Raw genomic sequence first — 26,521 nt, forward strand, 5'->3', positions numbered from 1 at the left:
CATAGATGCCAACTCATACCCATGAACCTGGAAGTCTTGATGTGAGCCAACCCTGCTTCTTCTGCCGGCCTCTGAGACCCCCAATTTCACTTCTTTGGGACTTGTACTATTGCAGTACTCATGTAATAAAAAAGGTAGTACAAGGTTGATGGTAACTCCTTGAAACATTCCCTTAAGACACGTGATATATCATCAAGTCCTATTGCATTAATGACACCTAGCTTACTTAACACCTCATATACCTCTTGTTTGCTTACCAGAGTAAGTCTTCTCTCATTTCATTCTCTATATTTGAGATTCTGATTTTACAGTGAGAATGAAACACCCTGATGAATTGCTCACTGAATATTTCAACTGTGTCCTCTGTAGCAGTTACCAATCCATCACTTTCATCCATTAACATCATCTTCTCATAATCACTCATTTTTTGTACCTGCATATCGAAAAAACTCTCTAGGATTTTTTCTTGGAATAATTTGCCAATTTCTACTCATGCTGCACTTTTACTGTTTTTTATCAAGTCAGTCACTCTCCTGGCCAGTGATTATTGCAATTATTCATCTTGTGCTGCCTACAAAGTGCCTTCTTCCAGATTTCATGCTTAATCCCACTCATTCATCCATTTAACACCTATTTTATTCAGTCTTTGGAATACATTCAGTGATCGATGTTGTTAAATATCTTTTGGTTATTTACTAAAATGAAGAACCAAAAGGTTTCAGTTCTGCAGTGCAAAATTATAAAAATCAAGTAGATCCAGCATTATTTCAAAGCTGAATGTCGAAACTGTGAAAGTTTTGTAAAAATAAGTTGAGCAGAGAGCTTACGGGAATACACCCACCCATTTACAAGTTGCCCTAGAATGGACCATTTTAGAATCATGAATGCTGCCCAGGCATCCATATATTTGCTTTCTAATTAGTCCATTTCTGATAAGGTTTCACTGGCTGGCCTGACAGCTGTTTCAAACTGGTTGGTTCTCTTTAGAGACCAGGCCATTATTTAAGTAAAGCCTTCTCTAAAAATTAGGTGATCTCTCAGACCACTCCCTATGAGTGACTGAAAGATCAGCCAACTCAGCATTGGTTCCACTCAGCGACAGGCTCACCCTATTCACTGAGCAGAACTGCACATATTCCAGGGAAAGGCATCCACCGACAAGGCCCCACACAAGCCACACTTGAAAACACTCTCCCTGGAGATTCAAATTGCTCTCTCAAGGTGAACCCCAAAAAATTTGAATCCTCCCCCCCCCCCTCAGCAGAAGCCAGACCCGGAAGAAACCTTAAGAGAGCAAAAACTCTTTCAATACTAAGGAACTTGAAATGTCGGAGAGGTGTATTTTTCATAAGCGAACTCTCAGTCGGTGCATGAAAGTAGGCAGCCCTTGGTTCGATTTACAGCGATTCGCAATAACGCTGGTGCTTGCTCGTGCTTTCTTATTGTAGTGTGGTCTGACTGAGAAACGACACTATCAGGCACTCTAGTGTTTGAATGTTTACCGAGCTACTACAACATATATGTATCAAACCTAGTTTTATTGTTAAATCTGCCTAATTGTTCTATTTAATTTTTTTTACATACCTACGCATTTAAATTGATAAAGTACATAATTACATACCATGTCTGATAAAAGAAGTGCAGAAAAGTTAGCAGAACTGTTAAGAATGCGCAAAAATCAATCACACATGAAAAGAAGATGGAGGTGATTCGAAGAATGGAAGATGGGCAGACACGTGCAAATGTCTGTAAAAGTATGAACTTATCTCCATCGACTGTTACTACAATTATGAAAAATGCAGATAGAATAAAACAGTCTGTGCAACAATCTACAGCAGTACTAAATGCAAAACATGTAAGTTATAGCAGGGGTAAACTTCATGAAAAAATGGAAAAATTTTTATCATTATGGGTGGATGACTTGAATCAGAAAAACATTCCTCTGATGCAGGCTGTTATAACTGAGAAAGCAAAAACAATTTTTCAGGATCTTAAAAAGACAGATGGAAGTGAAGAGACATTTTTAGGAAGCAAAGGTTGGTTCATGAGATTTAAGTCTCTAAGTAAGTGCCATAGTGTCAAATTATGTGGTGAGGCGGCAAGTGCAGATGTTGGCAGCGGCTGCTTTTCCTAAAGAATTTCAAGACTGTGTAGAACAAGGAAGTTATCCTCCTGATCTCATTTTAATGTTCATGAGACTGGGCTCTACTGGAAAAAATTGCCATCATGCACCTTCATTTCCTGTGAAGAACGTTCCGCTCCAGGTTTAAAAGCTGCAAATGATAGACTTGTGCTTTTGTTGGGTACAAATGTCTCCAGAACTTTGAAGCTTAAACCAATGTTCGTGTACCATTCACAGACACCATGCACCTTCAAGGGTATAAAAGCCATGCTGCGAGCTTGGGTTACCCAAGAATTTTTTATAGACTGGTACACAAATTATTTTTTTCCTACTGTGCTTTTCTTCTGTAAAGAAAATTATTTACCAGCTAAGGCATTGCTTCTCTTGGATAATGTCCCCGGACATCCTCAAAACCTTGCTAAAGTAACATCATTGGATGTCACGGTTGTTTACATGCCCCCAAACAGAAAATCGCTTTGGCAACCAATGGATCAGGGGATTATATCAATATCTTCAAAGCCTATTACCTCTGTATAACATTTATGGAAATGGTGAGTCTTGAACACTTCAGGAAAAACTATTAAAGACTATTGGCAGTCGTTCGATATTTTGAAGAGCATTAATAACATCAAGGAAGCTTGGAACAAAGTGTCAGCAAAGTGTTTAAAAGGAGCATGGCGAAAACTTCTTCCAGCAATTATGCATGACTTCAAGGAATTAGAGCAAGAGTAGAATGTTATTGAAGACATTACCAAGCTTGCATGAGAGGTGGGATTGGATGACATTACAGCTGAAAATGTGACAGAAGTCTTAGAGAGCCATGATAAACCGCTTCCCATGAAGACTTAAAAGAATTAGCCGAATAATTGAGTCAACATCCAAAGGAGGAGAAAGAAAAAGAAGGTCCCCTGAGAGATATAAAAAGGTTGATTTACAGCATACCTTGCAAGCATAGAGACATTGAGTGATGAACTCTGCTAAATAGTTCATCACTCAATATACACTCAATAGACACTTCATTTAAATGAGCGTAAAAAGGAGTGTAATTGCATCTATTTGACTTTACACTGAACTCCTTAATGAAAGAAAAAGAAAATCTAGGCAGTTAGCACTGGATACTTTTTTCAAAAAAAATGCAGGTGATCCAAAACCAGGAACTTAAACATAGAAATATGTAATATCTTTTTGAAGTTTCATATTTTTTGTATATAATTTTGTTTTGTTTTAGTTATTAATAATTTTATTTTAACAAATATATATGTATGTATTATCAAAGCTTTAAATATAATAATGTTACACATACTTCATGTGCATATTTTTTGACTGTAACATTTTTTGACATAACTTTGTACCTCCCATTAAAATTGGGTTTGTTTTACTCCGATTCGGTTTACGCCCATTTTTTTTAGGAATGGAAGTGAGGCATAAACCGAGGGCTGCCTGTATTTATTAAAATAAAGAGTCAAAAAGCTTCAGTTCGGTGATGCAAAATGATAAAAATAAAGTGGATATTAGATCCAATATTATTTCAAAGCCGAATGTAGAAACTGTGAAAGTTAAAAAATAAGTTGACCAGAGAGATTACAGGAAAATTTCACAGTTTTTACATTCGGCTATGAAATAATGAAAACTTATTTTCTTCCGAAGCGCTCCCGGTGAGGGAGCTTTTGATGATTTCAGGTGTGTGTGTGGTACGGGGGGGGCTTGAGAGAGCAACTTGAGTCTCTGGAGAAAGTGTTTTCTGTGCTCATGTGGGGCTTTGTCAGTGGATGCTTTTCCCTGGAATATGAGCAGTTCTGTCAGTGGTAGGGCAAACCTGTCACTGAGTGGAACCAACACTGAGTTGGACTTTTGGTCACTAATAGGGAGTGGTCTGGAGGATTGCCTAATTTTTAGAGAGATGCTTTACTTAAACAGTACCTGTTCTATGAAGAGAACCAACCAGTTCAAAACAGCTGTCAGGCCAGTGAAACGAGGCATTGTGGAAAATTTTAGAACATTATGGTATTGACAACAAAATCATTAGGATTATTAAATCTCTTTATTCCTCATCTGATGTGAGAATTGAAATTAAAAATTACAGCAGTGAACCGTTCCGGGCAGAACCGGGGGGGGATAAGACAGGGATGCATCTTGTCCCGTCATAGATGAAGCTCTTTATGAATATGACACTGGAATAGTAGTTGGCGGACTAAGAATAAATAACTTACGTTTTGCTGACGATATCGATCTGGCAGAAAGTGAAGAAGAATTACAAGAGATAACCAGCCGTGTTTTCGGAACATTAAAAAAATGTGGATTATACATAAACCTACAAAAAACAATGATAACCTCAAAATCAGCCATTGAATTCTTAAAGATACAAATTGGCAATAAGCAAATTGAGAATGTAAAGAAGTTCACTTATCTACGAAGCACGTTGAGTCAAGATGGTCATTCAAAAACCGACATTAAATACCGAATTGCTAAAGTAACTGTGGCCCTACAGAAGTTAAAACCATTGTGGGGAGATAACAGAATAGCAATCACAACCAGACTAAGACTAATTGACATCTTGGTGAATTCTGTCCTCTTGTATGGTTGTGAGGCCTGGACTTATTGAAGGAAGATGAAAGGAGACTCCTGTCTTTCAAAATGAAAACTTACAGAAGACTTTTGAGAATTCCCTAAACTGCTCATGAAAACAATGAAAATGTCCAAAAACTGATTAATTCAATAGACGGGAGAAAAAGGGAAAATATTCTGACAGTCATCAGAAGAAGACAGATGAAATGGTTCGGACATGTGGAGAGGGCTAATGGTATTCCAAAGCAAGCACTAGAAGGAATCATTCCAGGATCAAGGGTTAGGGGCCGACCTCGATTAGAATGGACTGATAACATCAAAAAATGGACAAATTCCTCCCTTTCTCAACTGATCATCAAGAAACTTTTTTCATCAAGAATACGAGACCGAGATGACTGGAGGAGGCTAGCAAAGAGTATCACCTACCAGCCATGAATGACCCAACAGTTCATTTAGGACTATGGGAGAAGAAGAAGATGTTGTTTTAAGACTATGAATATTTCTGTGACTGAAGTTATTGTCCTGTCTACAGAGGCATAGCTAGAGGGGGGAAGAGGGGGGAAATCCGCCCTGGGCAGCACTTTGAACATTTTTGAACTTTTGCAGTTAATTCTAAAATACACTCTCGAGAACTCATTTCCAGAACTTGTAATACTACGGTGAATTTTCATCACAATTGCTGTAAGTGTTGCTAGTTGTGAGAGGAGTTTTTTTAAATAAAATTGATTAAGAATTACCTACGTTACTATGAAATAGACTTCGCCAATGTCATCGATGATTTTGCTAACAGAAAAGCAAGAAAAATAGCATTTTAGAATGTTGAAATTAAAGTTTTACTTCAAAAATAAACATAGTGTTTTAATTTATTTCCCAATATGTCGTTTTGACTTTTTGTAGTATTTTTGGTGAGTATTGAGAGGCGTGGCAAACTCAGGGACCACCCCGGATGGCAAAAGCTCTAGCTACACCACTCCACTGCCTGTCTAAAATCGCGAAGAAAAAATTTATTTTAAAATTTTGTTTAGGATCATGTGTTGTTTCATCTGATGCTTTGTAACCAAACATTTTTGTTTTTGGTCTTTTGCGAATGTCTGGAAAAACAGGATCAATATTAAGGTCATTTGCTATTTCTTTTGCAGTTCTAATAATATTTTAAAAACATTGGTCTGTTCGGCGAGTATTTAATTCTTGTATAATATAATCAAGATTTTCTGTAATTTTTCCTATATCAAATGTCGGATTCTGCATTATTTTGCTTGCAACATTTGCGAGACTTAAGATTTCGTACCAAACATGAACAGAGCAAATAAATTTAAACAAATGAATCATTGAAATTAAGTTGTCTGCCTGAACTCTAGAATCGATATCTTTAGTTTCATCTTAAAGAGCATGGTAAATTTCCTTGATATTATTTTTAAGTGGCTTTATTGCTTCTACTCTACTTTCCCACCTAGTAGCAGAAAGTGGTTTTAAATTTAAAACATGAATATGCTTTTTTAATATAGCCCAATGCTTCACAGATATTGAAAAATAATTATATAATTCCTGTATTACCCCAAAAAAAACTTTAGTTTCACAGGATATCTTAGCTGCATCATTAACTACTAAATTTAATGAATGAGCAGCACACAGAATAAAAAAAAATCTTGAATTTATTTCAAGGATTTTTTTTGCAGCCCATTATATTTGCCTCGCATATTTGAACCGTTATCATAAGCTTGGCCGCGTAAATCCAAAATGTTAATATCCAATAATTTTAAATATTTTTTTATAAATTCAAATAGTCCTTGCCCAGTGGTATCTTCTACAGACTGAAAACCCAAAAAATGTTCATGAATTTCTGCTATATTTGTATCTAATAAATCTAATAACAATAGATAATTGTTCTCTGTGGCTTATACCCGGAGTAGTGTCAAGAATTAAAATAATATTTTGCCTCTTTAACCATTTCTAAAATGTTTTGTTTTATAGCTTCAGAAATTATACGGATGATTTCATTTTGTATTTTATCACCTAAATAATGAGCAATGTTCCTTTTTTTGTGATGTTTGGATGCGATGCAAGTGTTCTGCCATTATCAAATCAAATTTAGCGACAGTTTCTACTAACTTTAAAAAATTGCCGTCATCATTTTCAAAAAGTTTTTGTGAAGAACCTCTAAAAGCTATACACCATATCGATAAATATTGTATTATGTAGATTAACCGTTCTATAGAGGTTAAGAAAAAAATAATAGATAAATTTATAAAAAAAAAATTTTCAACTATACAACAAAGATAAGTCATTTACAATTTATTTTTTAAACAAATTGTTATGTTTTTTGTGAAAACTAGAGGTTCGATTAAAATCAAAATTTATTTTGATTTTAATTGAACCTCTTCAATTTAAAGTCTCACCAAATGCTTACTGTCGGAAAAAAAAATCAATTATGTTATAGTTTCTTACCTTCCAAATTTGCAGAACAATGTCATTGTTTCAGTCACAATCACACATCCACAAAGGGCAAAGCACAGGGTAAGAATGCATTCAGTCCGTCTTAAACTAATAATTTCCACTAAAAATATAATAAACAATCGAGAATATTTATACAATTTTTGTTGAGTTGATGCTTACTCTGTGAAATAAAATCTGTGGTAATATTGATAACATTTCACTTCAAACAAATTATAATAAAACTGGTGATGTATTAAGTTAAAAATATTGTTAGATTATTAAGAATTCATAATAATTTTACTGATTTTAAATTTCATTTTTATTGCATTAACTATAATTTGTAATTGTGTAATTTACATAGTAAGATATAATTCAAGAATAAGAAAAAATATATATATTATATAGCACAATCTGTACAACCGCATGTGCACGGCCCTGCTCCCACTGATGGGGGGGAATTAAAATTTTGAGAGGTTTGCCTTTAGAGAGTAATTTGAGTCTCCAGGGGAAGTGTTTTCCTGTGTGGGGCCTTGTCGGTGGATGCTTTTCCCTGGAATATGATTGGTTCTGCTCAGTGGGGGAGGGGGAAGCCTGTCACTAAGTGGAACCAATGCTGAGTTGGACTTTTGGTTAGTAGTAGGGAGTGATCAGTGCCTGGTCTCTGAAGAGAACCAACCAGTTTGAAACAGCTCTCAGACCAGTGAAACCTTATCAAAAATAGACTAATTAGAAAGTGAATATATGGACACTTGGGCAGCATTCATGTTTTCTAAAATGGTACATGCTAGGGTAACTTGTAAATGCCAGTGGGTGTATTCCCGTAAGCTCTCTGATCAACTTATTTTTATGAAACTTTCACAGTTTCTACATTTGGCTAATTTTTGGTTAGTTCCCACACAGCATCTTTCTTCTTGCTTAACACCTCATTTCATGTTATAGCTCCAAGCTGTCTCCTAAGCTTTTCATAATCACCAGCTTTTTAATTCCACATATATTCTTTCCTCACAGAAGTCTTCATATGGCTAGCCACAACCGAGGTGATCAGTTCATGAATGCTTTCACCAAATGGGGGGAAGTGCAAAAGCCCCCACTCACAATCACATCCTTTGATGAAATGATCAGATCTAATAACTGTTGATCCCTGTGTGCCTTCCTTTACTTACTGCCTAAGATAGTTGTCTCTGAAGAACTCACAAATTCATTTTCCTTATTCACAAATGCTGTCTCTTCATTCCAGTCTATACAGTCTATACATAATTAAAATCATGTATAATAATCATTCATTGATTATTGATCAATGAATGATTATTATGATTATTCATTGATCCAAGGTTCTTATACCTTTCTTGATAACCACCCTCAATATTCCCTGACATGTGGCAACGTCCATCTAAATGTCTGTTTTTGTCAACCTCCACCTCACACTACACTATCTCAAAACAGTTGCCACTATTTTCCTCTATCTGTGTATACTTTATGTGAATATAATTCCCCTGCTATCATCAGTAGCACTCCCCCCCCCCCTTCTTCTTGTTCTGTGTATTTTCACGAAAAACTTATTCCAACTATTTTTGAATAAACAATTTCTGAATAAACAAAAACAGAAACAACAATTTAAATAAACTCTTCATTGAAACAATTTATTATTTATTATTTTTATTATTTTATTATTCTTTCGTGACACCTCCAAGGAGTCCAAATACTCATCGAGGGAGGCACCTACTCTACTACACTTCTCTACACGTCTCTACCACTTCCATCCATCACCATCATCTATCTCACTGTCGTCGATTGCCCACTACCACGACTAGTGTTTTTTGTCTGTAAATTGCTTGTGTCCTGAAGGCCGCTTTGTCTGTATGCGGGATGAAAAACCAGAGTTTCTGGGAGAAAAAACCCAGTTACCTATGTATGAGATCGGCAACTCGCCTTCAATTGAAAAACGCCCATATAAAGATTCCTCCTATGACGAGAATCGAACTTAGACCTTTTCCAATTGAAGGGTGCAACATACCGTTGTTCTTCCAATTGCACTACGGAGGCGCTTATTGTGAGAAAAATTTCTTTTCACATCACAGAAAAGGTATTCATTTATTATTTTTCAGTGAAAGTAGTGGAAATTATAATTTTTTTATTTATCAAGATTTCACCACTGACTTAAGTTCTAATTAATTACAAAACATTAATACATTATGGTAATGGTGGTGGTGTGTGTGCATGTGTGTGTGTGTGTGTGTGTGTGTGTGTGTGTGTGGTGGGGGGAACAGCACTGAATAACTACTACATTTTCATATGTGTACTGAAAGGTGGTGGTGGGGGGGGGTATTGAAGTACAGTACTGTTTTTTTTCCCGCATACCATACAATGGTCATTTTGAGCATCTCTCTTAAGTGTTTGTATACACCACTCATATCATTGTTAATGCTACCATAATTAAAAGACTATACACATAAAATTACATAATGAAATATGAATTTCCTGTTAACCACTAATATTTCATGGTAAGTATCTCATCACATCTGAGTGGGATTGAGAACTGAAGCTACATGAAGTAGGAAAGAACTGAACAAAGATTACAAATTGCTTCATTCTGCTCAGGCCAGTCACATGGTACTATTAGGGACCTTTGAAAACTGTGAACATAGTCATTAGCACATTTGAAAACTTGAGTTAAGTTCTAATACACATAACCAGAAGGTAAAGGAGAGCTAATTTCTTTACAAGATCTAAAAGTGTATGGCACAGAGTAGGTTAAACAAGGAAATTACAAAATTTAAATTTACCACTAACATTAGATTAAAATATTTCTGTCCAGAATTGCACATAGAGACATACATGAAAAATTATTATTGTATCATGAATGGAAGTGTATGTATCAGGGGGGGGGGGCATATATTTCATTGTGCTAGGTGTGCAGTTCACACCCAATAAATAGCATGATTATTAAATTCTTAAGGAATTGACAGCATATACTAGAAATATAAATTAAATCAAACTTTAATATATACTTTCCAATATTTCGGCAACGTCACATTGCCATCTACATGGGAACTTAAGATAAAGACACATGCACGCAAGTACTACATAACAGCAAATGAGAAACGAAGTGAGGAAGCTACCGTTTTCCTAAAGTCCTGATGGTGCCTCTTAGCGGGCTATATTAAGTGTTCTTGACCTTTGGGCTGAAGTTCTCCCGATGTATGCTTCCCAAATTTGGAACAGTCTCATGCATCCAAATTTGTTGAGGTTTGGCATGTTCCTAAGGGCTGAGGCTGATTCCATGAATAGTATTTCATATTTGAACTTGCTGCAGTGTATTACTGTGGCTTTCTTCCACCTTATTCTGTCATGAGTATCCAGAGCATGGTCTGCAAGTAACTCATTTTTCATGAGTTACTGTTTTTGTTTTTCTGAGTTTCACCTGTTTTGCATGCATGTTGTGAACTAATGCATTTAGGACACTGATATAGACAAGTTTTTAATATATAATTTTCTATAAATAATTTATAACTTTTTTGTACATATTTACAACAGGAAAGAGTGTTGACAATCGTCTGAATGCCCCATTTTCTGCCAGAGCTTTTGCAGATTATATGATTATAGTCAAAGAGGTTGGAACTTGTGCATAAATAAGTAATTAAAATGAGTTATTTCAACCTTTCTTTGGTTTATTTTGGAAAAATAATAATTTCCCAAGTAATAAATTTTTCCGATTTCTGTGTGTACTATATGACTGTATTTAAAAATTGTATCAAAATTCAAATTATTATTATTATTATTATTCAGGCCTCCATGGAGGCAAGAGACTCGTTGTGGGAGGTCCTTCTTAGAAAACACTAAGTCCATCATAACACTCCTCGAACTCAATGACCGTTCCTGCACTCACCACTCTATCAGGCAATGCATTCCATGGTTCAACCACCCTCCATGCAAAGAAACCACTCCTCTCCCTCTTGCTCACAGCTTACTTTTGTAATTTCCAGGAATGGCCCCTCGATAACTCTTTCCTGCTGTTACACCAGGCAAAAGAACTCCCAGTGTCAACCCTGTAACTACCTCTCAACAGTTTAAAAGTCTCAATCATGTCACCTCCCTTTCTATCCACCAAACTCTGCAGTCCACATTCCCTCATCTGTTCCTCATAACCCAACATTGTATAGTCCTGAAACCATCTTTGTTATCCCCTCTGTACCCTTTCCACAGTTAATTTATCCCCTTCAAATCCTGGGGACCAAATTTGAGAGCAATAATCCAAGTGTGGTCTGATCAGGACTTTATACAATGGAATGACAACTTTTTTATCAGCTTTATTGACATCCAGTGTAATAATTATTTCAAACAAACTCTCCTCCTGCACTTCTAAACCTCGAACCTGCCTATCCCCTCTAGTATTAAAACCTACTTCTCCAGGATGAAATACTCCAATAAAGTGTTCATCGAACAACTCCACTATGTCCTCTGCATCAGTCACTCTATTCTAATTTTTATCCGACGATGTCATTCTTCCACAATTATTTCTCCTCCTACTTGCCACATAGCTAAAAAATTCCCTAAGAATTTCTTTGGATCTTAAGGCCAATCTCTTCTCATATTCCAGTTTTGTCTTCCATATCATACTAGTCACTCTCCTGGGTTGAGTCTTATTCTTCATGCATCTGCTCCCCCCCCCCCCCTTATATCTCTTCCATAACCTCTTTTCACCTGCGGTACCTGTTTGATATTGTTTTTCATCCACTTTACACCAAATCATGTTGTCTTCACTGATGGAATACAGCTTATTGTTGCTGCTAACAAATATTCCTTGATAATTTTCCAAGCACTAATGATATCTCCCCCTTCCAATTCCTCCCTCCACGTAACTGCCCCAAGTTGATATCTAAGACTATTATAATCACCTGCCTTATAATTCTATATATATATTCCCTTCTCTTTGATACTCTCTTGCATTTCTATTCATCTTCCAAGTGATTTGTTCACATACATTTTATTACTACATGTATTTTCCTCTTACCAATTTATACTGCCATAGTTTACATCTCTCATAACAATCATTCTTCTTGCACTTGCTAAGCTCAACTGCCTAAATATCTCCTGCTCTTCACCCTCTGTGTGCCTTGGCTTGTAGCTGCACTCCGCTAAATATCCTGTTTTGCCCATCTTGACCTGACACCATATGCTTTCAAAACCATTAGTGTCCCTGCCCTCGAAAGCCTCCACTCTGAGAGGACATGTCATCACTGATCATATGCAGTACTCCACTATATTTTCCCTTCCTACCCTTTTGAAAAATGCTGTACCCTGCTACTTCTATTCTTGTTATCATATCATCTTCCATCAACCACGTCTCAAAGATACCAATGATCTTCGGGCAGTTTGATGTTATGATTAGATAAGCTTTTCTCGGTTTCTTGGAAAATAAAACCTTTATATTAGTCTTTTCTTTCTTGGAGTTAAAGAATAGGTGAAATGGATGTGAGGTCATTGAAAATTGTCTTATCCTTTATTTTGAAATAGGTTTTTAAGGTGTTTTCCACTACTGTAAAACTTTTATTTTGTTTTCCGTGCACTTGTGCTGTGCAGTGCAGAGCAGTGCAGTGCAGTGGTAGTAATGGCATATTGGAATGATCCACGAGCTCTATCAAATTTATCTGTCTCTATCAAATTTATCTGTATTTATTCCTATTATTCCTATCCTTCTTCCTCAGACCTGCCAGCCATACACAAATTGTTGATATCTGATTCTATTCTATTCCCTCATCCATACGGCTGGTGGGGGTAGGTATATGGGGAAATGACTATGAGCAAGGTGGTTTCCCGTTGCTAGGGATATGACTATAAGCAAGGTGGTTTCCTGTTGCTTTCCTTGCTTCACTATATCCTATAACTGTAGCCCGTGTGTTCATGGGGCCAGTTGTTCCTGCTTGCAGGATGAAAAACCCCAGACAAACTGGTGGAAAAAATTCTGCTGTCCACGCCCGAGACCTGCTAACTTGACTATGGCTGAGGAAGATTCTTAAGCCCATTACATCGTCGATGGGAATCGAATGTAGGACACTCCTTCCCCAGGTATATGGTTGCAAAGCACGTGGCCACTAGGCTAATGTGCTGACTGATATCTGGTTAATGAGGTTCAGATATTTGATATGAGGAGTAAGTGAGCAAAGGAGTTGGTGGTGGTAGTAGGGAAAAATGAATTGACTGGGAACAAGGAGAATGTAAGACTGGATATCAGGAGGTTGTTGAGTAGGATAAAATATAATTGTGACAGGAAAGGTAATCTGCGTGTTGTCTAGGTATGCCAGAAATAAGATGAGGCAGAGAACAAGAATTGTGAATGATATGTTGTTAGCAAAAATGTGTGAAGAGAAAGGAAGTTTTTTAATGTGTAGAATGAATTTGAAGGAAGAATTGAACTGGATAAGAGTGATGGACTTCATTTGAATGATTTTGGTGTGAGTTATTTGAGAGACTGCTGCTGGAAAGAAGAGTAATTAGTGCAGAGAATGAATCTGAGCAAGTAAAGTGCAGGACAGTAAAGAAGTAGAGATTGAAGTTGTACATATAAATGAAGAAGTAGGTAGCATGAGTGTAGAGAATGAGAGAACAAGTGTGCAAGACAAAGAGGGAGACTCGGGGTTCAGGGAAATGCAGCATTAGAAAGGTTGATGTTCCAAGAGGATCTGAATGTGTGTGTAGACAAAAAGGGAAGGGGATGTCAAATCTCCTCCAGTTGGTGAGAGTGACCCTGAAATGATTACTTGGGTGATTGCCAACCTTGTGTGGACTTCCATGCGGAAAGGATATATGAGGAACTACAATACTGGTGATTATGAGAAGCTCAACGAGACAGCTTGGGTGGTATTCAGAAACTATCTATCTGATAGAAGCAATGTTTAAATGTATTCCAAAGGTGAAAATGTTAAATAAGGTAGGTGTGAAATGGATGAATGAAGAGATTTAGCATGCACTACTGAGAAAAAAGCCATTATGGAGGCAACATAAGAGGAGTGGTAATAATCAATTCTATGAGGAATACAAAGAACAGACAAGGGAGGGTGACTCAGTTGGGTTGTTGGAGAGCTGTCAAACCTGAGGTATAATGTGGGTGGGGGGGGAGGACATTGACAGTGCTGCAGTGTGTTTTTATTTCAATGGCTTCTGATATTCTTAAATCTGTTTCATTTTTTATGGAAGCTAATAGCATTTGCTTTTTCTATTTGTGTCATATGATTTTATTCCATTTCATGTACTGCTACTTCTGTATTTGGGGCTTTTGTGGTATCGTTTTCTTGCATTTTTTGGGGGATTTCTTTTGAAAAAATTCAGGGTATGGGTATATGACAATCTTTATAATGTTGATTCAAGCAGGAATGAAGTAATCTAATCGTAGACCAAATATAGGTGGCATTGTTGATAAGGGAAGTGATAAATAACATTGCAACACTGTAGAATGTCATAGATTGTTTTCTTTTATGTTATTTTTGGTATATTTAATAATTTAGAATTACTAGTGAAAACAATTTTGTAATCAGAATGTTTGAATATGTGTCTTATAGCTTCATATATTCTGTATATTTGTAAATTTTAAGATTTTGTTACAGGAAATCTTTACTTTCTCCTGAGGGTTGGCTGCTCTTATTTTGGCTGTCAAATTAATGTAATTGATTAACTGTTAGGGGTAAGCGCAGTTTAAGAGCTCTACCTTTAGATTGATGATTTCCCTGTTTACATATTTGTGAACCATTGTATATTTCAATGTTTTGATAAATTGAGAAAATGCTACTGACTTTTTAACAGTTTAGGGGTAGTATTCATCAAAGTGTGGGTAGTTTCTTATATTATTGGGTTTATGATAAATTTTTGTATCTATACTGTTTCTTGATCAAGTCGGCATTAGGTTTAGGAAGTTTATTGAGTGTTTTTCTTCATATTTTATGGTGAAGTAGAATCTGTCAATGAAGTTATTCGAGACTGTTTGTAAGTTTAGAATGGCTTGTTTTTCCCCTGTACACAAGATATCATTCACATTTTGTCCATAAAAAGAAATGCCACATGGAAGTGTTGAGAGCCATAAGTTTGATTCCAAGTGGGCCAAAAATAAGTCAGCTAGCTGACTTCTAATATTTTGACCCATTGGGAGTCTGAAAATTTGTGTGTAGAAACTACTTTTGAATGTAAAGTAATTTTCTGAGACTAGTAGTTTTATTAAGTCAAGGATATTAGATGGGGGTTAGTTTTGTACATGAAGGTTTAAATGTATTTAAATTAAGGGGATATTAAATCCCACATTGTTTTAAAACCGAATAAGAAACTCAAGATTGGAATCAGAGAGTTTCATGGCGAATATAGTAAACTATAAAAAAAATCGGCGATTACTAGCGTAAGCTAATGCAAGTAGTCCTAGTATGTAGTACAATACCGGGCAACTCGTTGCAAAGGTGAGTAAAGTTCTGATCGTTATTCTTGGTATTTTCCATAATGTAAAAACACATTTCCTAGGAAATGTGTGCTGTTATTACATTATGGTAGGAGGTCACTACCCAGACCGGTTTCAGCCTTTTTTTGAGGCTTCATCAGTGAGTAGCTAGACCAAATTAATACCAAAGGGTATAGCGAAAAGAACTTATATACACTGCTATACGAGTTGTCCAAAAGGTTCACCCATTAAGTTGTTTAAATATAAAGAGCCAACAGGCTTCATTTCGGCGATATAAACACTATTTAAATTAAGGGGATATTAAATCCCGCATTGTTTTAAAACTGAATAAGAAACTCAAAGATTGGAATCAGAGAGTTTCATGCCGAATATAGTAAACTATAAAAAAAATCGGCGATTACTAGCAGAGTATATAAGTTCTTTTCGCTATACTCTTTGGTATTAATTTGGTCTAGCTACTCACTGATGACGCCTCAAAAAAGGCTGAAACCAGTCTGTGTAGTGACCTCTTACCATAATGTAATAATAGCATACATTTCCTAGGAAATGTGTTTTTACATTATGGAAAATACCAAGAATAGCGATCAGAACTTTACTCACCTTTGCAACGAGTTGCCCGGTATTGTACTACGTACTAGGACTACTTGCATTAGCTTACGCTAGTAATCGCTGATTTTTTTATAGTTTACTATATTCGGCATGAAACTCTCTGATTCCAATCTTTGAGTTTCTTATTCGGTTTTAAAACAATGTGGGATTTAATATCCCCTTAATTTAAATAGTGTTTATATCGCCGAAATGAAGCTGTTGGCTCTTTATATTTAAGCAAGGTTTAAATCATTTTATAATAGATTGTAGATGATGTCTAATGTTTTTTTTTGGGGGGGGGATGTGAACATTAGTATTTAGTGAAGTAGCATCAACTGATGAAAGTAATATAAGGAGTAAGGTATAGATTTTTAATTCTCTCAAATTGATCACTCATGTTTTTGATTGTGAACTTGGATATTTTCATTACTGCTTTAATAAATTAGCTATGAATTTTGATAATGGAGATATTGTGGTGTTCTTGTAAGTATGATTGGGCGCATGGGGTAACATTCTTTATGTACTTTGATTTGTCCAGAGATGGTAGGTGGATGTTTTGTTCATTTGAGAGAATTAAAAATTTACAACTTCCCCCTGGTAAGAGGTTTTTAATTGTGATTTATCAATTTTATCTTTGTCTTTTAGTTCATGTAAATAGCTATCAGTTATCTCCATCAGGTTTGGAATGGGGCCAAAATCTATCTTTTTGCATGTATTTGTACCTGAGATAGTGTTTATTTTATTTCATTTTTATAATGTAATTTATTAATGAGAACAACAATAATTTCCTTTATTAGCATTTGCAACTAAAATATCCCAGTTGTTTCTTAAGGATTTCATTGCATTGCATTTCATCAATTTAGGTGATAATTTAGTTTCATAAGTAGTTCGTTAATAATATTGTTTATTTTTGTTTTGTATTTGGTCACTTGAACATTAAAACGAGCTTTTTCTTGGTTTCATTTGTCGACCAGACATTAATAAATGATATATCCTTTCCAAAGTAAATCCAAAGCCGTTGGTTTGGTGGAGATACATACATGGTGTCGTCATAATTTGGAAAGGCACAGAAGCTACCTTATTTGATTTCCTTACAAAAATAAATTCTTCCACCAAAAAATGAAGTTCACATTAGAGCTTGAAAAGAATAACCAATTGCCTTTTCTAGATACACTAAGAAAGAAACAAGAGAATGGATAAATCCAGCTCACAATCGATCGAAAACCAACAGACACTGGACATTACCTGCACTTCATATTGTCTCACCATATTGCAAAAAAACTCAGCATAATACATATGCTTAAAAAAAATAGAGCGACCAATATTATCTCAGAAGAAAAAGATCTCCTTGATGAACTCACTCTCATATTTCAAACCCTGGTAAACAACGGTTACCCAAAAAATATAATCAAAAAGATTCTTTATAGAAACCTTCAACAGCAGCACCCACCTCTTGCCCAATATACATTGTCCATTATCATCCCTTATGCAGGCGCAGTGTCAACAAAAATGGCCAACTCCTTAAGTCTTACAATGTCAGAGTTGCTCTCAAACCTGTCAAAACTATATGCCACATTTTAAGATCTCCTAAGGACATTAATGCCTTCTTCAGATATGCAGGTGTATACAACATCCCAGGTTCCTGTAGATTGAATTACATAGGCCAAACATCAAGAAGCCTGGAAATTCGATAAAAGAACATATAGGGGACGTGAACAACAACAGAATAGATACTTCAGGATTAGCCCATCACTTCTTGATCTCTAACGACACCATCGATTGGGATAATAATTCCATGCCTTATATAAAAGAAGATTTTTGATGTAGAAACTTCAAAGAAGCCACGGTTATACTCTGCTCTGGAGAAAATCTAAATAGAAATCAAGGAATGATTCTCAAAGACATCTAGGAAAGCCTAATAAATTCACTCAGCTTACCAGAATTTCATTTCGCTAAAAACTATATAACGTGCTCAATAAACAATGACTAAGACACCACATTCCATGTGTATGATGTTACGCATCAGTTTTAATTTATTTGACTGTGTTACTCCATTCTTCTTTTTTACTAGCAAATGCTAGTGTGTACAGTTATACTTGTCCTGAAGAAGCCAGACAGAATAGCTGGTGAAACTTTTGACAATTTGTGCATATCATTTATTAATATCTGGTCGACGAATAAAATCAAGAAAAAGCTCAAGTTTTAATAATATTGTTTATTTTTCTGAAACATATGTCTGTTAGGATTATTTTCTAGTTTTGCTTGAGCTTCTATAATACTTTCTTCTTGGTGGGCCTTTTTTTTGGGGGGGGGGGTGAAATTTAGGTTTTTTTCTAATAATGAAGTTTCATTTTGCATGTGAGGACGATTGGAAAGATTCAGTATTAAGTTAAAAAAAAACATTTTTCTCATCCATCAGATGATGGGTTGAGTCCCCTGTGAACAAATCTTTGCCATCTGGCTCTATCCCTGGTCATTTCGGTTATCTCTCTGAAGCTCTATAATTGTCACCTTTCCTTCAAAGACTGTAGACTGTTACCATTACCACCAAGTTCTTTTTGGTCTACCTCTTGATCATCTTCCTTCGATGATTCCATTCAAGACTATATTTGGTTATCTTTGAATGGACATTCTCAGGAGGTGTCCAAATCATTTTGATTGCTGTTTAAGAATTAGAGCTATGATATCTTCTCTATAGTTTAATTCATGTTTTTGATTGCTCATTTGTTTTTGTGTTCTGACCAGTGAGTTTTATTTATTTTTCTTAAGCATTTCATTTCAAATGCTCTGATTTTCTGTATTTCTTTCTGATTGAGTGTCCATGTATCTGCTCCATACATTGCTGTAGATATAATAATGGTTTTCTAGAATTTTAGTTTGAGACTTTTTGAACTGCTGTCATTTTCCATATTTTGTTTAATTTATTAAACAAAATATCAGATCATCGTTTGTTAAGTCTGTATTAGTAGTTTTTGAGGTTGTGAGTAATGAGACTGCCAAGTGATAATCTGTGATAATCCCAGTATCATCTTTGTAGCTGTTTCCTGCACCCTTTCCACAACTACATAATTCCATTTTTTCCCAGAACCCAGAAGATGAAATATATGCATAATAAGTAGTTCAGATGCAGTCATATCAAAGCCTCATAAAGAGGCAAAATGATATCATTATTTTGCCTCCTTACATATCAAGAAATGCCATTCTTACACTTCAAGAAACTCCCCACCCCCTATGAAAATATTAAGTTCCAGAGAGAGGCTATTCCATTGCACACCATACGTTTCAGTTGACCTCTGCTATGTTCTCAAACTGGAATAGATGGAGTGTGGAATTTTTGGTAATAGGGGACTGTGTTTGCATTTTTTTTTTTTTTTTTTCAAGGAGTGATATGACAGACTTTGTGTTTTCTAGGAAGGACCTGCCACAATGAGTCTGTTGACTCCATGGAGGCCTGAATCATCATCATAATAATAATATATAACTTTTTAGCATCAGATCGTTCAATTAATATGCTGGCCAACCAAGGTCTCCAGTGGAGTGGATAATAAGGGATTATTTTATCTCTATTGTAGTGGATGTCAGTGTAATGGCTTCTATACAAATTATCTGCTGTGATAATTAATAATTAATTTTTGCAGTCATATGTTATTAATAATATATTATTATGGAAACTTTTGTTGTTCACAAATATATTAATAATAAGAAGAATTAGGTGGCATTATTATTATTATTATTATTATTATTACGAGACACCTCCAGGGAGTCAGACTCATTGAGGGAGGCCACACACACACACACACTCACACCAGCTATCATATTTATTCTTGAATTCATTCATACTGCTTGCACTCACAACATCCAATGGCAATCCATGCATGCACCACCCTCTGAGAGAAAAATCTAACCCTCACCCCTTCTTGGTAGCATTCATTCTCCGCTTCCAAGGATGCCCACTTGTCCTTTCCCCACCCTCCATAAATTGAAAATTCCATCAATTGAAATACTGAATGACGCTTTCAGAAATTTGTAAGTCTCAATCATATCACCCCTCTTTCTCCTGTTTGCTAATGTCTGCAGTCTACAAATTCTCAGTCTGTCATCATAATCCATATTCCATAATTCTGATATCATTTTTAACACTCTCCTTTGTACTCTCTCCAATACATCAGAATCACAACGGAAACAAGGAGACCAGACCTGCATACAATTGTCCAAGTGAGGTCTTATCAAGGCCTTGTAAAGAGGCAAAATAACATCCTTATCTTTACGTGTGAACGTTCGTTTCAGCATTGCAATTATCTTTTGAGTTGTATTTGAAGTCTTTGTCACATGACCCCTGAACTTCAACTTTCTATCTATTAACACCCCAAGATCCCTAGCCTCATCAGTTTCTTTTAGCCTAATCCTACCAATATAATATGACATTGAACTGACACCCATTTTCCCATCCCCACAATTCCAGCTTATTCAAATCACTCTGCAAGTACTGCAGAATGAATGAGATCGAGAAGGGAGTGATGTGGAAGAGCAGGAGAGTAAGACAAGAGAGATTGAAGGAGTGGAAATGAATGTGAAAGTGAGTGGTATGAGTATAGAAAATGAGAGAATGGGTGTGCAAGAGGAGCAGGGAAACGGCGAGGCTCAGGGTGGACAGGGATACACAGCATGAGAAAGGTGGATGCTCCAAGAGGAGGTGAGAGAATGTGTAGGCAGGAAAGTAATGGGATGATCAGGGATCAAAAGGAAACAGATGGAATTGCAAAGGGTTCTAAAATGAAGAAGCAGAAAGGGAAATGGCCCCAGTCCAGCATGGAGAGATCACATCGAGAGAGTGTTATCAGTGGAACTAGCTGTAGATCCAGAAATGAGTTGTTGTGTTTGTATACCAATGCTAGAAGTATAAGAAACAAGGCGGATGAAATGGTTGCACTAATTGCGTCTGTGCACCCAGAGATTGTCGGAATAAGTGAGACATGGTTAGATGAGGATGACATCCTGACAGGAATAGAGATGGAAAGGTATGATGTGTTTCGTGAGGATAGAAGGGGTAAAAAGGGAGGGGGAGTACTATTGATGATAGAGAAAGAGTTATGTCCATACAAGGTAGAGATGCAAGAGGGAAATGGGGCCAGTGGTTTTGAGGCAGTATGGTGTGAGATAGAGGTGAATAGAATCAAATACTTGGTGGGATGTTGTTATAGACCTGGTAATGTGGATGGTGGTGATAGTGAAATGTATAGTCAAATAAGCCAAGCAAATAAGAAAAGGGTGATTATTATGGGTGATTTTAATTATGGCAATATAGACTGGAATGAAGAGATAGCAACTGGAAGTAAAGAAAATGAGTTTCTTGAGTTTTTGAGGGATAACTACCTCAGACAGTATGTAACAGAGGGCACAAGAGGATTAAGGGTCTTGGATTTGGTCATCTCATCGGAGGATGTAATTATCAATGAGGTATCAAATCATCCACCAATTGGTGAAAGTGACCATGAGGTGATTACTTGGGTGGTTGCCAGCAGTGCAAGGACCCCTGTGAAAAAAGGGTATATGTGGAACTACAAGGGGGGTGATTATGAAGAGCTCAGGAGACAGCTTGCAGGTGTAGCATGGAATGAGGAGTTATCTGGAAAAGAGATCAATGCAGCTTGGGGCATTTTCAAAAAATATTTAGTGGATGCAATGTCTAAATGTATACCACGGGCGAGAAGGTTAAATAAGTTAGGTGTGAGATGGATGAATAAAGAGATTAAGCATGCAATACAGAGAAAAAGGGCATTGTGGAGGCAGCATAAGAGAAGTGGAAGTAACCAATTTCATGAGTTCTACAAAGACCAGGCAAGGAGAGTGACTTGGTTGGTGAGAGTAGCTAAAGAGAGGTATGAACAGCAGTTAGCTAATGAAGCTAAAAAGAATCCTAGGGAGTTCTTTCGATATGTAGCCAGCAAAAGAAAGAATGATTATGGAAGGATGACATTGATTGGAGGAAATGGTATAAAGACAGCTGTTGCAGAATGTGTGGTGGAGATACTTAATGAGCAGTTCATAAAGATCTTTCAATCTTGTGAATGTGACTTCATGGAGAGATTAAGAGCAGTTGATGATGGGGAGGAGAGACTGACTGTAAGTGAGCAAGAGGTGTTTGGGGAGTTGAGTAAACTAGATGTAAATAAGGCTGTGGGACTTGATAATATATCACCGCGTATTCTGAAGGAATGTGCCAGAGAGTTGACACCTGCCTTGACATATTTTTTTAATACGAGTCTTGCGCTTGGTCAAGTCCCTAAAGAGTGGAAGGAGGGCAAGATTGTGCCACTTCATAAAGGAGGTGATCGAACTCAAGCATCAAACTATAGGCCTATCTATGTGTCAGGTGTTGTGGTTAAGTTGTTGGAGAAGCTTGTGAGAACTAGGATCCAGAGTTGGATTGACAACAATGGTATAATCTTTGATGGACAGCATGGATTTGCTAAAGGGAGGTCGTGTTTTAGTAATCTACTTACTTATTACAATAAAGTGACTGCTTCCTTGGACAGAGGAGAACGATATACAGTAATATACTTGGATTTTGCAAAAGCTTTTGATAGAGTACCTCATGATAAGTTGACAGTCAAACTAGAGCAGATGGGGTTGGATATTAGATTAGTGCATTGGATTGGAGACTGGCTATCTGATAGGTATCAACAAGTTGTGTATGGGGGTGCAATATCGAGGAAAAGGAAAGTCACTAGTGGAGTGCCTCAGGGATCTGTTTTAGGGCCATTACTATTTAACTTGTATATTAATGATATTGGCAAAGATTTGGATGGAGATATTCAGTTGTTTGCAGATGATGCAAAGTTGGGACGAACCATAAAGAGTAGTGAAGATGTTGTGGCCTTGCAAGAAGACTTGAATAAATTGAGTGATTGGGCAAGCAAATGGGGATGTGAGTTCAATATTGCAAAATGTAAGGTTTTAAAATTTGGAAAACAAAGATGGGATGCAGAATTTATGCTTGGTGAGAATATATTGTTGGAAGTAGAGGAAATAAGAGATCTGGGAGTGATAGTGGATAAGGATCTAAAATTTAGGGGACACATCGCCAAAATTGTGAAGACAACACAAAGATTTCTGGGAATGATGAGGAGGACACTGACGTGTAGAAGTAGGGAGATTCTTGTTCCATTGTATAAGGCTTTGATTAGGCCACACATGGACTATTGTGCCCAGATTTGGTCACCTGGTTTTCAGAAGGATGAAGAGATGTTGGAAAGGGTCCAAAGGCGACTGACTAAGGTAGTCTCTGACCTCTGGAATGTCGAGTATGAGGAAAGATTGAAAAGATGTAATTTGCAGAGTCTAGTGGAGAGAAGGAAGACGGGAGATATGATAGAGACCTACAAGTTGGTAAGAGGTTGTTATAGGATCAATGGTGGAGAAGTTCTACAGAGAATAGTGGGAGATCAGGGGAGAACCAGAGGTCATACCTGGAAACTGTATAAAGAGGGTGTGAGTAGGGGAGTGAGAGGCAGGTTTTTTTCGTGCAGAGTTGTGAATGATTGGAATGCCTTGCCTGAGAGTGTGGTGTCTGCAGGGAGTTTGAATGTGTTTAAGACCCGGTATGATGAGATGTGTGTGAGATAAAAGGACCTCCTAGATGAGTCTTTGACTCCATGAGGTCTTGTTTAATAATAATAATAATAATAATAATAATATCAGCAGCATTCCTGATTACCCTACCTACCTTTGCATACTCACCAAATAGCTGTATGTTGCTTGTGAAATCCTTCCCAATATCATTAATGTACAGATTAAATAACAGTGAAGCAATTGCTTATCCTTGTGGTACACCACAAGTTACTTTAAATCTTGCAGACTCACATCCCACTTTTTGATATCTGTCCATCAGCCATTCTCTTATCCATGCTAATCTTCTATAATCCAAACCCATATTCCCCAATTTAGGCAACAGTCTACCATCCTGTATTCTGTCAAAATCCTTAGCAAAATCCAAAACTATATCATGGTGTTTCCATTCCCCTTGTCTAGTTCAGTGGTAACATTGTTATAGAATGTGAGCAGGTTGATAAAACGTGACCTTCCCTTAGTAAACCCATGTTGTTCATTGCAAAGTAGAGATTCACTGTCAACCCATTTCTGAATGTGAGCACTAACCAATTTTTCTAAAATCTTCACTACCACTCCTGAGATACTAATTGGTCAATAGTTGCATACATTGGTCTTTGCACACCCTTGTGGAATGGAATTACCATACATTCCTTCCATTCCTGTGGAATCTTCCCTGTTCTGAGATGCATATTAAACAGCCTGGTCAAAGGAATGGCCAGTTCAGCTGAACACTCTTTTAGCACATGTGTTGATGTTACATCATTCCCTATTGCTGAATTCTTATTCAATTTTTGCAACAGCTCTAATACCTTGGCCTCACACACCTGCCTGCATTTCTTCATCTAGTGAAGAGGTAACAGTGAGCTCAATGTTGCATTCACTAGGTTGATAGCTTTTAACAAAATGTTCACTCATTAGTTGAACAACATCTTCTGCATCTGTAACCCTCACACCATCTGGATTTAGAAGAGTTATCTTTTTATATTCATTCTTTCTTTTACTTGCAGCATATAGATAGAATTCTTGTGGGTTGTCTTTAGCACGCAGAGCCAGTTTCTTTTCATACTCAGACTTTGCTTTCTGTTCAACAGTTGTGACTATTCTAGCCTGCTGCTTATAATGTTTATAACAGACATCATCCTTATGCAAATGGCATTTCTTCCACATCGTCCTTTTCTTATGAATCACTTAATATGATTACACATCCATTTGATTCCTACTCTGTTTATTCTTAGATGAAAATCTGGAATAGATGAAAAGCATATTAGCTCATTGTGTCCATGGCATATCCCATTTTTCGTACAGAGTTTTAAGAGGCCACATTTTATTCCCCATTAACGATACCCAACATGAAGAAATAACTTATTTCATGAAGTATTTGTTAATGAATTGGTAATGTGCTAGAATGGGAACTTCAAAAGAAGCAGATGGCATACAACTTTTCTTTTTAATAAGCAAGAAGACGTGTTCAAGACAGTGTGGTAGTACACATTTCTAAGACAACTGAGTACAACATTATTTATAATGGTTTATTTTAAGCAAGCACATGAATTTCTGCTGGATATCTGCCTTGTCCTTAAGGGAGTTCAGGTGGAAATTTATTAACAAAAACTGTTTGAGATACTTCAGTTCTGTATCAGATGATGTTCTGAATCTCTATTGTTTAATACAATATAGCCTCTTAAAACACAAAAGCCTATAAGGATATTTTGTATTTATTCCAAAATTATGGTAATTCATAACTTTATTTTTGGAAAATGATAATTCAAATGAAATTTTGCAAGCATTTTCACAGTTTAGAAAAGAATTTTTGCTAAAACATTTATGCCAGAATTAAAACAGATGACTTTTTTTTAAATTAAAATATAATTATTTATAGCTTTGCCCTAAGCTGTGAAGTTTCACCTAGTGGATTGGAAATAAGTTGTAACTGCAAACCTGGCTACTATGGACCTCGGTGTGAAGTGTAAGTATCATGTTTTGTATTTAATGTTGAAAAACTATTAAGAAGTGGGATTCCATGATGAGAGTAATGAGATTCATCAAAATAATGAAAACATTACCCATTATAAAAAAAATTGCCTTTGTAATACAAATCTCACAACTTTGTAAGACATCGCAATACCATAATGTGTATTGCAATGCCACTTCTCATTAAGAAGATTTGAATAGACTGAGTGAATGGGCACAAGAGTGGTAATGCTAATTCAATGTTGTATAATGTAAGGTGTTAAAATTTGGAAAACAAAGATGGGATGTAAAATTTACTGTTAGTGGATCTGTATTGTTGGAGGTGGAGGAAATAAGAGTTATCGGGATGAAGATCGAAAAGGATCTAAACTTTAGAGGATATATTGCTGAAATTTTGAGGACAACACAATGAATTCTGGCAGTGATGTGGAGGACACTGACTTGCAGAAGTAAGGAGATTCTGGATCTATTGTATAAGGCTCTGATTAGGCCACATATGAGATACCATGCATAGATTTGGTTACCTGGTTTTCAAAAGGATGAAGAGATGTTGCAGAGGATACAGTGGTGATTGACCAAAATAGTTTCTGATCTCTGGAATGCTGAATAGGAGAAAGGTTGAGACGATGCAGTTTGCAGAGTCTGGAAGATAGGAGTTGGAGGGGGGGGGGGTCCTATGATAGAGACATACAAGTTGGTAAGGGGTTGTTATGGAATTAACATTTAAGAGGTTTTTGTAAATGGTGGTAGATTGGGGGAGAAGAAGAGGTCATCCCTGAAAGCTGTGTAAGGAG

The 26,521-nt window shown here is 36.5% G+C and overlaps 1 protein-coding gene across 1 annotated transcript in view; it reads left to right on the plus strand.

The window, feature by feature from the left end:
- Positions 1 to 26,521, plus strand: part of LanA (laminin subunit alpha) — a 1,191,635-nt gene that overhangs the window by 644,183 nt on the left and 520,931 nt on the right. Inside the window, exon 32 of the mRNA XM_090391815.1 lies at positions 25,636 to 25,722. Coding sequence (XP_090247941.1) covers positions 25,636 to 25,722 — 87 coding nt within the window. The remainder of the gene's footprint in view (positions 1 to 25,635; positions 25,723 to 26,521) is intronic.

This window comes from Typopeltis vanoorti, chromosome 4 (genome assembly GCF_054136105.1).
Source record: "Typopeltis vanoorti isolate ZY-2024b chromosome 4, IOZ_Tvanoo_1.0, whole genome shotgun sequence".
Classification (NCBI taxonomy): domain Eukaryota; kingdom Metazoa; phylum Arthropoda; class Arachnida; order Uropygi; family Thelyphonidae; genus Typopeltis; species Typopeltis vanoorti.